Genomic DNA, 17886 nt, shown 5'->3' on the forward strand with positions numbered 1-17886 from the left:
GTGCTTTTTGTCTGCAGTTCATGCAGGCCAGTTTGGGGGAGTCACTCTCGTGCGTTGGGGGGGGTATGACAGTCCTACTCTCCTGCACAATACTAGGGGCAGCTGTGCACTGTTATGCTCAACTGCACAGCACTGACCTTCAGAATTTGAGATATTTGGAATATTACACTGAACACATAGTTCTGTCTGTAGTTCTTGCACCCCGTTTGCAAATCTGTAAATGTGATTCATCATTGAGGCACCAGCACAGTGCTAATTAATGTGTTAATTACTGAGACGGGTATTTTGATGCAGTTTGGCCATTTGGCTGAAGCTTCTAGCCACAGTAACTTACAAAAGGGTTTTTAACATGGTATGCGAGCACCACCTGAACGTGAACGCTGCAATCTCGAGTGCCAATGTCAAGCTGTGTGCCTTCAGACCTACCGAAGGAAGCGGAGTGCTTTTTTAAAATGAATGAATGAACGAATGAATTAATTTATTTATAGAAACATAGAGGCGTAATCTGAAAAGGTGGGTTTTTAGACGTTCTTAGAAAACCAGATAACCTGCACTCCCGACTGATCTGGGAAGGTCGTTCCACCACTGGGGGGCGCCGGGCGGGGAGAGGTCGGGCCGGAGCGTTTCGGCGCGAGCGGCGTGTCAAGTCGGGACGGGGTCGAGGCCCGCCGTGCCAGCGGGACGAATTTAATCAGAGTTCTCTTAGCGTGAGACCCTCACAACCGCGTGCAGAGGCTTGCGATAACACAGAAGCCACAGAGTGTGTGGCAGAACGCCTGATGGTCTGTAAGGACGCCATTTCTGATCTGTTCGACTGCAAAAGGAAGACTGAAAGAGGAAATGGACAAGCGAGGCTTGGGGTACGGGCGGCAGGGTAGCATAATGGGTGAGGAACTGGTCTCGTAACCTAAAGGTCACAGGTTCGATTCCCGGGTAAGACACTGCCATTGTTCCCTTGAGCACAGTACTTAACCTTCAGTATATATCCAGCCGTATAAATGGATACAATGTAAATACTATGTAAAAGTCATGTCAGTCACTCTGGATAAGAGCGCCTGCTAAATGCCTGTAATGTAATGGTACGTTAAAATAAGTAAATATACTTGCAGGTCCTTGCATCTGCGGGAATTTGACCTTGTAAGGGCTTGCATATTTCTCAGGTTTGCGGCGTAGGCGGTTTATGGCACTTGGGGGTTAAGGATGAAACCGTAAACTTGTCGTTCTTTGACATCTTTACGGAGCGGTAATGGTGTGATCCGCGCGGAGCTAACGGAAGCCTTTGATCCGGCTTCGATGGCGTAACATTTCATACGCGGCGCTGCCTGGTTTTTTTTGTTGTTTTTTTTTACCGTTGTAAATTTGCTTAAAAGAATTCACGCGGCGACAGCGTGCGTAAATTTGGCGGAAGGCGTCGGACGAAAGCCCGACCCCGCGAGGTCGACCGCGCCGCTGTGATGTTCTCCGTGCTCCGGCGAGGGGAGCCGCGTTCACAGTGCATCGTGGGATGCGGCGGGTCGTTCGGCACGCGCGCGGCCCCTTCCAGACCTCTCGACGGGAGTCCCCGCGGTTAAACGGAGTTGCCCCGCCGATCGTCACGGTAACCTCGCCGCATTGTTCCTCAGACAGGAAGTGGTCATCAGGGGGAGGTTCCTGGGCTCTGGGGAAGTTCCTTCGGTGCGCCTTTCAAATAGTCTCCTTTCTTATCAGCAGCCCGCATTCCAGGCGACGGAATTGTTTTGGACTGGAAGCGTGGAGCCGAGGAGCTGAGGTCTTCAATGGAATAATACATATCCAGGGATTCTTTTTTTCATGAATAAATGAATTTGTTTTATCATTGGAATTAATTTTTTTTTTTTTACTTTGGAACCTTATACAACGTTTAATCTTCTTTAACGGAATTTTGAGCGTGAGGTTCACTTATCGGGTAAAAAGAAAAAAGAAAAATAAATTTTAATTAGTTTCGAGCGTTGTCAAAGAATGGCTATCACAAGAACTTAAAAGCCCTTTTGTTGCCTTTTACCTGACGATACGGCGCTTAATTTGGCAACCTCATACAATCAGCGACTACCGCTAACTTCATTACAAAGATTTGAGTTACTTTAAACAAGCGCTACTTTTTGCATCAATGAAATGTCACGCATCCAAGTTTCGAGAAGATTGTTTTCATTGTTAATTGGTTGATGTTGTAAAACCCTCAACAGCATACCAAACTGCCTGATTGGTTTGCGCGGTGAAGCTAGAACTAGAACTCTATGGTCTCTGTAACTAGAGTAAATGTATTGCTAAAGATAAAAACAGATACATAGTTAAAAGCAAAGGTGCACTGGATCTGAACTGAAACGACGAATATGAGGTTAAAGTTCAGACCGTCAGCTTTAATATGAGGGCGCTTTACATCCACATCGGCTGACTCCGCCCGTTTGCTCGTGGAGTGAAGCTCTGCGGTGGAGTCAAGTGGGCTAGCGACGCGGTCTGAGCGCGTGCGGGTCCGTACCCGTTCGTGCGCAGGTATCCGTCGCCGTGACGCAGGCGGCCCTGGACAGTCGTTCACGGTGGCTAACCGCGCCTCGCGTCTCATGAATACGCACGCGGGGCAGTTAAATTCCTCCAGGAGCGACGGGTCTGCAGAATAAATGGCGCTCTGCGCCGGGGGAAGGCTTCTAGAACAATCCTAATACAGTAGGTTGTGATCTTTAAACTGGAAACTGCTCCCTAAATCCTAAGAACCTCCATATAATTAATATATGAGTGGTAAGTAGTTTTTATTGCCCCTTTTTATTGCAACTGTGCAGCCTAGTCACCTTGTCAAGTTCAGGGGTTTTACGGCGAGTTTAATGGATTATGATGAGTTCAGTGGCGATGAATGATTTCCCCCGCTCCGACAGCGCACTGTTTTGATTGGACGGTCAAAGCGTGGCTGTGTCGCCTGCTACAGTGGCGTAATTTGTTTGGTGAATTTGATTTCACCGATGAGACTGGATGCGTTGGCTTCGGTGGGATATACGTGTTTTAATGTCTGTTCTGCTGTAATGTCTTTCTGCTCATCTGTTGCACACGCAAACTCACGCACACACAAAAACACACACACCCTCACTCACACACACACGTTGCTGGTGTGGGTCAGATGAGGCTATATGGAAAGGGCAGGTATCATTAGACTGGTGTTGAGCGAAATGATTTACATTTATATGAGCCGAGAGGTTTTTTTAAATTGATTTTAATGAACATTTTTTTCAGATTTGCTCTCATTAGTTTAAAGTCAGTTAATTGCCTCTTTTGCATTCGCCGTGCAATTAATTGTTAATGAAAGCAAGGCCCGCTTCTATTAAATCTGTTTTGTCATTTCCTATAAATAATTTTACAAAAATACTGTAGAAACAATTTATTGCTGAGCAGGTCTTTGACGGGGGGGGGTACGCCTTGGCTCTCTTTATCAGGCTTCGCAGTTAGAAATTATTTAAAGCTTTCCTTGTTGCTCGGGAAGCGAAAAGAACCTTGAGTAAGATTCCGTGTTCGCTGTCAGCGAGTCTAACTTTTTCGCCGGCAGAAGTTTCCGGAGTTCGCGTTAATGGGGACGGACAGGGGCTGGCTGAGAGGAAGATTGTGCCGCGTGCGGTCGCATTGAGGAGGAAGTGCTTTGGGGTTGGGGCGGGAGGGTGTGGGGTGTGGGGAAGTGGGGGGGTGGGCGGGGCGGGTGAGGGGGGTTGTGGGATTGCGTGTGTCAGAGTATCCATAATCCGGCCCCGGCTGGTTGCGGTTGCGTGACACCTCTACAGCAGGTTGGCCCTAATAGCTCCATATTTCATCAAGGAAAACACCCTGCCACGGCTAACATGATGTACGACATCGTCACGGTTACCCCCTGCCCCCCTCTGCAGCTCTCTCTCTCTCTCTCTGCCTTCTCGTTCACCGCTCATACTCTCTCTCTCTCTCTCTCTCGCCAGTTTGACAAAGCGTACGCCTACAGCATCCGACACATGTTTGGGAAGGAGGGCAAGCGTACGGACTACACGCCCTACAGCTGCCTCAAGGTGATCCTGTCCAACGCCCCCAGCCAGGGCGACTTCCACGGTGAGTTTGGGGCCCTCGCGCCGGCCCTGTTTTCCCGTTTCCGCCGGCGATCGCACCAATGTTTTTATTAACTTTCCGCCATCGCGGTGCCTAGGCTCCTCTGTGCTCTTTGGAATCCCAGTGCATCCTGGGTAATCTGACTCTTCCCCTGCCTTATTTTTACACGTCAGTGAAGTGTGTGGCTGTCATAGATAAGGCGGTCGTGTCCGCGCAGTCATTGGTGCATCATTGGAAAAAAATAAAATAAAATAAAAAATCCAAAGGGGCTTGGTGAAGCCACTGGTTGGCCAGCTAACTTGCTGACCTGTTGTGTTTGTGTGGACCGTTAAGTTACACTGCTCTGTACAGTGAGTCTGGGAATACTGTGCCAGTGGCCCTCAGTGAGGTAACAAGTGCAATGGAAGGTTCCAGAAAGCCCTTCAGTCGAGTCTTTTGGGCTGGGAAGGTGATTTTCTGCCAGTGCTTTATCAAGCTTGTAACCTTCATTTAGGTTCACCTACTTCTACTAAACCACCTGTCCTAAGGTTGCCCCAGGTCACTGTTTCCAAGGGTGTAGGCTGGGGTGGAACGACAGTATAAAAACGCATGGGCTAAGTTTGGCACGTTGCTGAGCTGGAAGTGAGCTCTCCTCCTCTCTCCGTGTTTCCTCTCCTTTTTAAGGCTGCCCCTTCCGGCACAGCGACCCAGACCTGCTCAAGCAGAAGCTCCAGTCCTACAAGGTCTCCCCGGCTGGGATCAGTCAGGTCAGTGCCCGCTTGTAGCTCCTCGTTGCGCCATCTTAGGGCCTGTCCTGTGAAACACCATTGAGACAGATGCCCCAAGTGTATATAAGGGGCAGGTATTAGGGTAAAATAAACTGTTCTTTTTTATTTACGATGGATTTTAAATGTGTAATATGATTGTCATGCGATATTAAACAGAGCCTCGTCCTCAGGTGGCAGCTCAGTCACGCCTGATTAATCAGAAGCACCGGGAATTACAAACTGACTGCTGGAATCTGTATTTGGTGCATTTCAGTATGTGGTGGAGAGTTTAGAGTCAATCCCGATTTTTTATTTATTTATTTATTTTTTGTCATTGACACTTCTATTGTGGGTTATTAGTTATTGTTCTGCAATAGCTATTATAATAAAGTAGAACAATAGACTTGCATGTTATGTAACATGCTAATGTAGAATGCTAACAATAGAGATATTTTATGGCACCCTGGAAAATTAGCTTTTATCCCTTTCTCCAGTTGCAGGGGATAACAGACAGTGCCACTTAGAAATTTCCTGGCCAGTATTGGATAAAATTTGAAATAATTAGACTATTCGTGTTGTACCAAAAGTAACTACTACACGGTTAAGAACACAACACGAACGTTAGCTAATTATTTTTGTCAAAGTGTAGAAAAGCAAGTCAAATGTTATTTTCAGTCGACTATTGCCGTTTTTCCTCATAATTGCAGCTATAAGACTTCCGAGTAGAAACAATATTGATCAAATTCGGAAGGAATAAATTTTTGCTCGACGTGTATGAAAGTCGTTATTCGACATTCGTGCCGAATATCGCGCTCAGATTCGGGGACGCCCCTAGCGAGTGTCTCGTGTTGCGTGTGCTCTGAGGTGAAGTCCCTGCGCTGTAGTCACCGGAGTTCATCTGCAGTTCAGTGACACGACGTGACCGCGGTGTCCCGTCCGGTCAGTGCGGTGGGGCGCGTTCTTAAAAGCACCCCCACCAACGCATTAACCGGGATTCAGCGGTGCAGTTAATGAAAGCGGAAGGCTGTGTGGTCTGGTGCTAACGTTCTCGCGGAATTATGAACCCTTAGACGCTAATTAAATTCGGGGTGGGTTTTTAATTGGGCCGTAGAGTTCTCGTCCCCGGGTGTCCCGCGCGGGACGCTCACGTGCGGCCGGACACGCCAGGCACCGTCTGAATAAATAATATTACGGTTATGGGTTTTGACGGTGAGCGTGCGATTAGAAATGGGCGACGTTAGGAAAGGCTATTTAAAGGGACAGGAGCTCGCTTTGGTAACGGTGTGATTTCGCGGGTCTTAAACGGTTAAATTCCGGGACGTTCCGTCCTGGAAAACGTACCGTCAAGTCTGAAGTGTCTGCTGAACGCTTTAATATGTCCTGTCTGTGGGATAACTGAGACCGACGCCAAATATCACATTTTACTGTCGTGGCCCCCAGCTTTGTCCTGCGCCCCCCCCCCCCCCATTCCGCTGTCTTTGTTGATGCACATCCAGACAGGGCAGCCTCTGTGACATCACTGGGGAAGAATGGTTCCGCGAGAGCTCGGAAAGCACTAAATCCTAAACTTGGCCCAAAGGTGTACTGAAGACCTTTTATTGATTGAAGCGGGGGTTGGGGGGGGGGGGGGGTTCCTTAAAGATATTACATGAAAAGAAAAAAGAAAAAAAAGGCGGGCTAATTGATTTTTTTTCCATGTTAACAGTGTTTGGGCTGCAGCTCTGTTTGAAATAAAGTACCAGGACAGTAAAAGCGCTTCTTGTGTGGTTAGGGCACAATAAAACACAGAGTCCGAGAAGGAGAGGGATCAATAAACAGAGATTAGTGTTGCCTTAAAGCTCTTAATACTTCCCCGTGTGCATCCGCCAGTGAAAAGAAATATTTTATTACCTGTAATGAAAATGCGCACCAAAAAAAAAAAAAAAAGGCCATAAACATTTAGAGAATGTCTTTGATGCGGCCTCTCTCATTTAGACCGCTATAGAATCCATCCTTTTCTCTCTTTTAGGCACTGGATAACGATTTTGGAACGTTGACGTGGGGTTTTAATCAGAATGTTGTGTTCACACTATCTGTATTCAGAGAGCGATTAGGGTGGGGGGGGGGCAGGGCAGGGGGGGTGCCAGGAGGCCAGGGCTCTGCATTTGGGGGCGACGTGGCATGGATGTGGGCGTGGGCGAAGCGTGAGGTGGGAGGGGCCCTCGGTACGGCGGGAGATCCAACTCCGGTAAATGAAGTTATACCCTTATACAGCATCAGCACTCTGGCACAACTCTTCCCTGCATCTGTGATTTCTCCTCCTTCCCATAAAAGTAAAACGTGGTTCAGATTTGGAAAAGGTTATTGCTTGCTTATGAGAAGGCGTGTTGTGAATGGCTGCTCATTGGCCCAGGAGAGGGTATCACCAGCTGGAAGTGGTAGTGGTCGCCGTGGTTACCTTATCTGACTAGCAATCTTCATGCTAGCCAGATAATGGCATTAATGACTGATGTGAATACATCAACCATAGTAAATTAAGTTTATGATCCAATTCCAGTAAATTAAGTTGACCCAACCACAGTAAATTAAGTTGATACAACCCAAGTGAATTAAGTTGATCCAACCCAAGTAAATTAAGTTGATCCAACCCAAGTAAATTAAGTTGATCCAACCCAAGTAAATTAAGTTGATCCAACTCCAGTAAATTAAGTTGAACTAACCATAGTAAATTAAGTTGATACAACCCAAGTAAATTAAGGTGTTCCCACTCCAGTAAATGAAGTTGATCCAATTCTAGCGAATTAAGTTGAATCAACCTTAGTAAATTAATTTGATCCAACCCAAGTAAATTAAATGTCCTGCAGTCTTGTGCACACGCACACGCCCACACCTGTCCCGTCAAACAGCTTGAGTGACAGGCCCTGCGCAGAAGCAGGACGATGTGCGGATTATTCGGTCAGACAGCGAGCCTCTTGTTTAGGCCTGGTCATGTGAGAGTAGGGGGGGGGGTGCCTTCTCTGCCTGGGGCGGGGCCTGTATCTGGTACGTACCGTATACCAGGCTGTGTGAAAAATAACCAATGGCATTACTCTCAGTGCCTTCCCAAACCGGCTGTGTGTTATTTGTGTGCATTAATGAGAGTTTCTCTGCACAGCATCTCCTCAGAGCGATTCCACTGTTTACTGAAGCAGCAGGACTGTACCGAAGCAGCAGGGCTGTACTGAAGCAGCAGGGCTGTACTGAAGCAGCAGGACTGTACTGAAGCAGCAGGACTGTACCGAAGCAGCAGGACTGTACTGCACGCGCTCAAACTCTCATTCTGTATTCTGCACTGATCACCAATTCCATCACTTAGCACATGCACTCCAAATAATCATTTTAATTGCCTTGTTCAATAATAACAATAATGAAAATAATTTAAATTCAACAGTGTGCAGCCCTCTGAGCACTGACAATACAAGCTTGTCTAACTTAACATTGAGGTGAGTTTATTCGAGTACACTGAAAAAGATTAATTCAATAAATATATCGTAGATGTAAGCCAAAAAAAAGTCTCCACTGGCAAAAAAAAAAAATTCACACTTTTGCAAACTCATTTTAAGAATAAGTTATGAAGTTGCACTGTTCTTATTTTTCTCTGTAGTACCGTAGCCTAGCTTGCTAATGCTATTCAGCGGCTAATCATGAATTTATTCATTTCTGTTATTAAAAACAGTATACCGCGTGCCCCAGTGTTTTTCAAGGGCAGTATAATGCTGTGAAAATCTGGATGCCACCCAACCCTACTATTCACTCCGTATATAAAGGGGATAAAATTCCTTTTCTTTCTCTTTATCCTTTTTCTTTGAGCCGTCTTGCGCGGCCCGAAGACGTTTTAAAATTCTTCTAATTTACTGCGGCAGCAGAGGCTGCTCTGTGAAGAGCCTCGGGGGCTCGGCGGGTTACCGGGGGAAGACGGGAGAGACTGACAGGATAATGATATCGCTGGACGGCGGTATTTAAACACCCACAAACGGGCTCAGGTAGCAGTTGGCGGCGTTCTGGCCGGGCCTGGTGGGGGAGCGTGGGATTGGACGGAGGGAGGCTGGACAGGCACGGTCTGTTCTGGTCCTTCGCCTCCGGTTTTTATGAGCTGAAGGCTGAGCTCTTTGAAGGAGAGGCAACCAAATTTAGGTTACATTTTTCCTTTTATTCCATTTACTATCTTCAAAGTGTCAAAGGCTAACACGGAGACACAGAAGCAGACAGAAACACACACAGAAACACACGCAGATATGCAGGTTCCCTTTCACGTGCAGGCAGCTGTCTTTCACGAGCGACACTTTCACAAGCGACACTCTTTCACAAACGACATTCACAAACGACACTCTTTCACAAGCAACACTTTCACAAACGACACTCAAGAGCGACACTCACAAGCAACACTCTTTCACAAACGACACTTTCACAAGAGACACTTTCACAAACGACACTTTCACAAGCGACACTTTCACAAGCGACACTTTCACAAGCAACACTTTCACAAGCGACACTCACAAGCAACACTTTCACAAGCGACACTTTCACAAGCAACACTCTTTCACAAGCGACACTTTCACAAGCAACACTTTTTCAAGAGCGACACTTTCACAGGCGACACTCTCACAAGAGACACTCTTTCAGGAGCGACACTCTTGATGGCCGACGGGCTCCCTTTTTTTTTTTTTTTCATTTTTAATTTCTCGTTAGTTTCATCGTCGCCTCCGGTGTTGGCTGCGGCGGGAACGGAACTGCGCGGCCCCGACCCGCCGGGGGGGGGGAGCATCGATCCGCCGTCGCGAGTGGCCCGTTTGACGCGAGCCGCCGGGAGCCGAGGACATGGAGCGGGCCGGCGCCGGGAGCGAAAGCACAGCGCTCACGGCCGCCGTTAAAGACCGATGTGTAATGCATTCAGGCTCCCATCGATACGCCTGCCTCTCACAAGCGTTAACGCACTCACGGGGGAGGTGGGGGGGGGGGGTCCGCTCCGTCAATAACGGGCGACCCCGCCGGAAAAGGTCAGGTCGATACCGGGAATATCCGAAAAGGGCGCGAAACACTTTTCTTTTTTTTTTTTTTTCGGGCTTTGTTTTCGCTGCTCAAGCCAGAATTATTTTTAAATAGTTTTTTTTTATTTTTTGCAACTTCGGAAAAAGTTTTTCTCTCGCGTGCCGCGGAGAGAAGGAGGAAAGGTTACCGCGACCTTCCCGCTAAACGGTCCTCTCCCGCCCCGCGGAGGACGCGGTTCCGATGGCGAGGGACGCCTCTCGGGTTAATGACATTCAAATGAAAGCGGAGGGGTGCGGGCGTCGCCCTCCGCGGTGACGTTCCCGAACTCGGCGGGCGCGTCGAGAGAAGAAGCCCGGCGAAGGGTCTTTTGTTCCCGCGCGACGCTGAGCGGGAGCGGAGCGGAAGCCCTTTTTTTAACGTCGATCCGTGAAAGTCAGGCGCTAATTAGCATGCGCGTCCTGCGTCTGGGCTTCCCGCCAAGCCGGCGGCGCGCGGGCGCTACATCCATCACCGCGGCGCCGGAGAGCGCCCGCCGTCGAGCGAGGGAGTGAGCGAGGGGTCCCTGTCGTTTCAAAAGAGGCGGAAGGTTGGCGCCCGCTCCGATTCCGCCGCTCTTCGTTTCGTTTTCTCGAGCGTTTTTCTCAAGCCCGTCGGCTACGTTCGTCCTCTCCGAAAATCGCTGGCGGGCCTCGAGAAATGTGACCATTAAACACAGAATCGGGAAAGCGAAACTCGGCTTCGTCGAAATAACAATGTCGACGTAGTTCATCACGCTAGGGTTATTCGTTTATGGAAAAGCCGTATCCTGGAAAAAGGTAACTTTAGGGTTTTGTGTAAACGGTGCCCTTGAAGAGAGGCGTGGCCCAGTCCGTTGAGCAGCCCCCTTGAGTCATGTGCAATTCCCCCCCCACGGGGGCAGTATCTACGCTACGCTCCCCTTCTCTATCCGTTCCCCTTCCTGCTTTCTACCGGTCGGAGCGAAGCACAAGTACAAAAGGAGGGCAGGTTGCCCTTGAAAACTAAACGTCAGAAATCCACATTTGGGGTTTGGGGCTGAAAAAGATGTTTGTGTTGCTTCACTTGTATTATCTGCAATGTACATAATGTAGTCTATAATAAGGCGTTTATGGGCTTTTTCTTATGAATTTGGGAAAATGAGACTTTGAAAGGTCCATTGAAAGTGCGGGGGGGGGGGGAGGGGAAACACCGGCGGCCGTTAACAGGAAGTCTCCGTCCGAGAAAGTGCTCGAGCCCGTCTGGGGGCGGCTGGAAATCGGCGACGCGACGAAAGTTTGCTCTCTCTCTCTCTCTCTTTTTTTAATTTTTATTTTATTTTAATGACCGCCTTCGGGGTTTGTTTTCGGGACTGAGCGTTTCCTGTTCTCTTGTGTTGCAGATTCTGGAGCTGGTGAAGGGGATGCATTATCAGCTGGCCTGCCAAAAGTACTTCGAGCTGACGCACAACGTGAGTGGTTTGCTGGCAGCGGTAATTGGGGGGGGGGGGTGTTGGGGGCTCTGCGGGAGTCAGCGTGGTGTTGGGGGCGGGTACCGTGCCCCCCGGCTCCGGAGGGGTCCCCTCCGTCGTTAAGGCATCCATCATTGGCTGTCACGCCCGCTTAATTTTCGCGGGTTTATTATAGCACTCCGGCATTCATTCATCCTCATGAATATTTAATTAGCTTGATCCGACGCCTCTTTCAGTGGCGGACCCCGGGATCAGCAGTTTGGGTCAGAGCTGAAGGTTATTAATGCGCTCGGCCCCAGCTGGGAAAAGGGAGGGAGGGAAGGAGGGAGGGAAGGAGAAAGAAGGAGGAGAAACGGGGAGAGCAGAGTAAGAAAAGATACAAAATAAGAAAAGTTCCACTCTTGCTGTGATGCCCTTCAAGGCCTCTGAATAGGTTTGGTTTCTTTATGAGAGTAGAGGTGGGCAAAACCCACAAAATTGCTAAATGGTCACATGATGCTCGTTTTACACGTTTATACGACAATGTTCAGGGGGTGATTTTTTACATTTTTTCTAAAAGTATTGCATTTCAGTTTAAACTGATGCGCTACCCGAACTGCAGTCGTGGAGCGGACTTCAAAAGCTAATACCCTGGCCTGTATGAGAGCACAAATCACGGAAAAGTACCGAGAACAGAGAGGGAAACTTCACATGCGTCGAGAGGCTGCTACAGCAATACGCTGCTGGGTTTGCTGAATTAAACGTGTTTACGTTTTCCCTGGGATTTTTTCACCGAACGACAAAAGAACAGGAATGTTGTAAAATGTATTCCCTGTGATGGGAGGACACACTGTGTGTGCAGAGGGGTGCATTTCTGCTGAATACCCTTTAACTGGGATGCTGACAATTACCAGGTGAGATGCAGGAGTGCCCTGCACATGAAGTTCCATTAAATGGGGACATTTTAACCAAAACATGCCACAATATGTGAATTTCCCCCCCAAAAATATTAATTATTATAAGTGAAGATTTTATATTGTATTTGGGTAAAAATTTCCAAAATTCCAGAGCTTAACTTGCCCTGGACATTTTCCAGATAGTTTCTGGGAAATTCTCAGACACCTTGTGGCCCCGGTCACACCTCTAGCAGGGAGTAATAATTGTCGGAGCTGTGGCAGCGCTAAGGGGGGGGGGGGGGGGGGGGGTGACTTTTTGTAGACATGGGGGGTCAGAGCCATTGGGAAAGGTTAATGAACAGAAGCAGGAGAAAGGTCGCTGTTGACAGTGCAGCCTTCTGCTGCGACTCGCCCATTGTGTTGTAAATTGGAAGCTTCCCCTGTCGACACGGAGACAAACCGGATACAAACCTCCCGCTTTTTTTCCTTCACCGCCGCGCCAGGTCAGAGACAGTTGATGTATTATATCCAGCTCAGCCACCAGAATGGCCTTTAAAAAAAAAAAACATCTCCTATGCATTCCATCTCATTACACCTGCGTAGCATCCGCAGTGTGACGGTTTAAATTTAAATTCTAAAGCAGGCACGGGGCCGATCCTCTCGCGTCATTCCAGCGCCTGGGTGCTGAGTCTCGCCCCGTTGGACGGATTAAAAATGCAGTTTATATCCTCGCCAAATTGGATTAACTCTGCCCTCGGAGTCCCGTGAACAAGAATCTCTTTCAGCATCCTAATTAACGCTGGTGTTCTTGGAGGTGCGTTTTTAACGGACTTTTACTTCACGACGACACACCTCGCATCCCCCCCCCCCGCCCGTGTTCCTCGTCCTGGAGCCACACACCTTCTAAAAAAACATTCTGAAACATCTAAATCTCATTTCTCCAGGGCTAGATTGTAAGACGGGCAAACTGTTAAGTAGCCCGGCAGGCTCTCCTAGAGCAGGAGAGAGTAACCTGCGGACATCTCGTCCGTCTCGTTTCGCGTTCTTCATTCTTATCGTTACTTTTAACGGTAACAGCGTCGCTCTTCCAGCCAAAGTAACTTTTCTGCGCCGGCGCGTTTGGACGCCTATCCTAAAAGCCCCCTAATTTACCGTATCCGCTTTAGAAGTGTATTCGTTTAATAATTACGCGGCCGTAACTCACGTTTCGTGCCCTTCCCGCGCGAACGTAGCCGTCGCCGGTACGATCAAAGCGCCGTCGACGCGGATTTAAACGGGTTCCCATGGGAACTCCCGCCCTTACGTCGGGGGTGCGGGAAGGGGGGGGGGGGGCCGGGGCCCCGTTCCAAAGCGATAAATAAGGCCGAGCGGCGACGCGGCGTCCTCGCGCGGTAAGTCATGACACGGAGTAAAACCCGCCGTCTATATGAAATTCATAAGTCTTATTTTATCCCTGCCGCGGAGATCCCAGCCATCGTTTATCACATTAAAGCGCGCGATAAAAAACAGGGTTGTTTGCGCAGTCCCGCCCCCCCCCCGCCCCCCCGTCCCTCCGCCCCGAAGAATCCGGCCCGTCGGAGCGCTCAGGCCGCGGCGTGGCGCGGCGCGGCCCCCCGGGGGGGGGGGCTTTAATCACCGGCCCGGCAGCTCGGCCGGTTCCGGACCCCTGATTCAGAACAGATAGATCACCCCGGCTCCTCCCCCTTCCCCGGCTCCCGTTTATTAAAGGGCAGAGTGGAACACCTCGCCGATGAAATATTTACACAGGGGCGATAAATCAAAACATCGGCCCGCGGTAATGAAACGCCTCCCCCAGGAGCGAATAGGCTGGAAAGGCGGGTATTGCTGAATTGGGGGGGTGGAGGGTGGGGGGTGGGGGGGGGGGCGCTGCTGTGAAATAACTTAATTTGTGTTTAAACGCTGGCTGAGGTTGTTTCCAGTGTGGGCATCCTTTCTGAAGCCTTGCCGTGGCACACACACACACACACCAACCCCACCCCCGCCCCCCTACCCGTACCCTAAGAAAAATAAATAAAAGCTGAGCGGTGTGCTGGCTGTTTCAGTGTACTTCAGGGGCTGGTTTGCATTCAGCCTGCCTGGTGAGTTTCAGACAGTGTAATGGCGGTCTTTAGATGGCGTTATGGTGGTCTTCAGACAGTGTAATTGTGGTCTTCTGGTGGTCTTTGGACAGTGTTATGGTGTGTCTTCAGACTGCCTTCTTCAGGTGGCATTATGTCAGTCTGCAGACAATGTTATGGTGATCTTGTGTTATGGTGATCTTCCCACAGTGTTATGGTTGTACGTCGCTTTGGATAAAAGCGTCTGCCAAATGAATGTAATGTAATGGTGATCTTAACACAGTGTTATGGTGATCTTCACACAGTATTATGGTGATCTTCAGACAGTGTTATGGTGATCTTCACACAGTGTAATGGTGATCTTCAGAAGCGCTATTGTGGTCGTTGATGGTAATCTGAGGATCTTCAAAGCGGGCACAGGGAGGGGAGGGAGTGTAATTTCGCACGTTTGTAAAACAGTCCTTTCATAAAAGACGAGCGCCTGTTTCCACAGACACCGCAGTTGCTTGATGAGCTGTCAGACGCTCCTCAGCCCCCACCAGTCGTTTGGTGCCTTATGCTCATTTGCATTTAAATTAGCGTTTAATTTCCTCTGTGTGTTGTTTTTTATTCATTTGTGTCTCTCCAGATTGAGGATTCGGGATTCTCCCTAAATCATCCTAACCAGTACTTTGCGGAGAGCCAGAAGCTCCTGGCGGGGGGGAAGGAGGTGAAGAAGGAGGTGGACTCCCCCTCCTCGGCAGGGCAGGGTGCCCCGGCACGCAAACCCCCCGACACGCCGCAGAGCAAACCTGGCAACCCCGTGCAGGCTGTGGCCGAAATGACGGAGGACCTGGACTCTCTGTTTCAGGATGACTGACCGAGCACTGGCCCCCCACTCTGACGACTGACTGACCGAGGACTTGCACCCCCCTCTGATGACTGACCGAGGACTGGCACCCCCCTCTGATGACTGACTGACTGACCGAGGACTTGCACCCCCCTCTGATGACTGACCGAGCACTGGCACCCCCCTCTGACGACAGACTCTGACGACTGACAGAGGACTGGCACCCCCCTCTGATGACTGAAGGAGGACTGGCATCAACCTCTGATGACTGACTGAGCACTGGCACCCTCCTCTGACGACTGACTCTGACGACTGACCGAGGACTGGCACCCCCCTCTAATGACTGACTGACCGAGGACTGGCACCCCCCTCTAATGACTGACTGACCGAGGACTGGCACCCCCCTCTAGTGACTGACTGACCGAGGACTGGCACCCCCCTCTAGTGACTGACTGACCGAGGACTGGCACCCCCCTCTAGTGACTGACCGAGAACTGGCATTCCCCTCTGACGACTGAAGGAGGACTGGCATCAGCCTCTGACTGACTGACTGAAGACTGGCATTCCCCTCTGACTGACTGACCGAGGACTGGCATCCCCCTCTGATGACTGACTGACTCTGTGTCTGATTCTTTTTGTTTTGTTCTTTGTTTTCCTTTTCAATTGTACAATCCTTTTTACATTTTCATCCCCTCCCATTTATATTCTTTAAATATAGCCCCTGCTTGAAGTTGATGAATGTTGTGCATTGCAAAAATAAAGAAATAAGAAATCTACAATTCAAAACTACACCGCCTGAGCTCAGCATTTCAATTGGAACAAAAGGAGCTAAAGCACTTTTTCAATGTCTGAATGTCGAAACTTAAATCCTGGATTCTTCGCTGCGATCTTTTGTTTTATTTTTTGTGAAATCGAATGAATGAATGAATTGAAATGAATTGAATAAAAGACGTTCAGGTTGAAAACAAAGGCAGATCTTCAGCAGATCTTGCGAACGTTCGCGCCATCTTATCAGAGTGTCTCCCGCGACTTTGAAACGCACAGCAGTCCTCGCTCTACCTGGCTGGGGTCCAAAGGCGGCTGCAGCTGAAATCGGCGCGGCCGCGGCGGTTCGGCGGGGCTAATCTCCGGCGGAAGGGCCTTTCTCTGTCCCCGTCTCCGCGGCTGATCCGGGCTTAGCCTAGCCGAACCCGGGGGCGAGCCCCTCTCCGCCCCCCCCCGGCCCGGATCAGTCTGCCCGGTGGCCCGTGACCGGAGCCGTGTCGCCGTTATCTCCTCGCATGGGCGGGCGAGGGGGAGGGGGGGGGGGCGGGGTTGGCCTTTAATTCACGCCGCGTATTCTTGCGACCGGGTGTCTGCGCCCTTTCAGCGGCTACTCGAGCGGGACCGCGCGGCCCTCCGAGACGTTCGGGAGCCCCGTGGGGCTGGAGGCGGATTTTTCCAGAACGCTGTTTTGTTTGGAGGTCAGGAGACGATGTAGAGAGATGGCGCACACACACACACACACACACTCAAGCAAGCAAGCAGACAGGCACGCACGCTAACACGTAGGGCTTCTCACAGGAAAGTTTTCTGTTATTTACTGGCGGAAGGGGCAGGGTGATGTACAGTATTGTCTTCCGTTATCAAGACCTCCAGAGAAGTGACCTTCACGCTCAGAGCCCCCACTCCCACCCCCGCTGTCCGTGAACGTGAAGGGATTCATGAACCCAGATAAGCGTAGAAATTCTCTGGGAAAGGTATCGGCCTGCTGAACTTAGCTTCAGCTATCGGGCTGCTGCACTTAGCTCCAGCTAACGGACTGCTGCATTTAGCTCCAGCTATCGGGCTGCTACATTTAGCTCCAGCTAACGGGCTGCTACATTTAGCTCCAGCTATCGGGCTGCTGCATTTAGCTCCAGCTATCGGGCTGCTGCTGCGCTTAGCTCCAGCTAACGGGCTGCTCCTGCGTTTAGCTCCAGCTAGCGGGTGCTGCTCCTTACTCAGCTATCGCGCTGCTGGTTAGCTCCAGCTAACGGGCTGCTCCTGCGTTTAGCTCCAGCTATCGGGCTGCTGCTGAGTTCAGCAGTATATTTTTGTATACCAAAAATATACAATTTTGGCACCTTGTTTATTTACCACTTTAGGACTGTGAAGCAATTAAACACACGAGGATGAAAACCTTATAACCGGTTCACTCTGAAATGTGGTAACGCTCTAGTTGTGGTGAAAACGTGCTTTGGATATAACCGCCGCCTCCGCCGGAATTCTCCTTGGATGACGACCCCCCCGCTGTAGGTCTGGGAGACGCGGGGTCCGGCGGGTCCAAGGACGGCTGGCGCAAATTAATTCTGCCTGTCCTGGCAACGTGCCCCCTGCCTACGCCTGGCTCTGCTGCACCCCCCTGGTGCCCCCCCCCCCCCCGTCCCAAACCCCCAAACCCCCTTTATCGCACTCCGAATGCCCGGGCCTGCTAAATATAGAGCCCGTTGGAGGCCGGGCGGAGCGGTCCCAGCCCTGTGAATTGAGATGAGTCTTTAGCGTCGGGGCGGGGAGAAGTGATGGCGCCATTAAGGACGGAGCGGGAGAGCTACCCCCTCCCCACCCCCCCGTCCGCTCGTCCTGGGTGACTTACTCCGTAACCCACGGATACAGCTTCGCGGTTACCAGGACGATTGAAGGGAAAGCCCGTTTCTTCCTTCCGACCCCATTAATCTTTCATGAGACTGCGGCAGTATCATGAATCTGGGACCGGCTTGAGAGTCCAGGTTGCTATTTTGCCGTTCAAATGTTTCTCTTATCCTACAACTTAAGCATGATCATTTTTGTGTTTGATGTT

At 50.1% G+C, this 17886-nt stretch overlaps 1 protein-coding gene across 5 annotated transcripts in view; it reads left to right on the forward strand.

Annotated features, from left to right (window-relative positions):
• prim2 (DNA primase subunit 2) overlaps window positions 1–15857 on the forward strand; it is an 80115-nt gene extending 64258 nt beyond the window's left edge. For 2 of the 5 annotated variants that reach the window (XR_010327077.1, XR_010327079.1), the window contains exons 11-15: window positions 3945–4071; window positions 4732–4814; window positions 11218–11286; window positions 14868–15151; window positions 15218–15857. Coding sequence is in view for 2 of the 5 variants with exons in the window: in XM_064317500.1 (XP_064173570.1) it covers window positions 3945–4071; window positions 4732–4814; window positions 11218–11286; window positions 14868–15098 (510 nt within the window). In the remaining 3 variants the exon portion in view is untranslated. Of the gene's footprint in view, window positions 1–3944; window positions 4072–4731; window positions 4815–11217; window positions 11287–14867 lie in introns of all 5 variants that reach the window. The other 3 variants (XR_010327078.1, XM_064317500.1, XM_064317501.1) reach the window with 3 other exon arrangements.
• The last annotated feature ends 2029 nt before the right edge of the window (window positions 15858–17886 follow it).

Source organism: Anguilla rostrata, chromosome 18, assembly GCF_018555375.3.
Source record: "Anguilla rostrata isolate EN2019 chromosome 18, ASM1855537v3, whole genome shotgun sequence".
NCBI classification, from domain to species: Eukaryota; Metazoa; Chordata; class Actinopteri; order Anguilliformes; family Anguillidae; genus Anguilla; species Anguilla rostrata.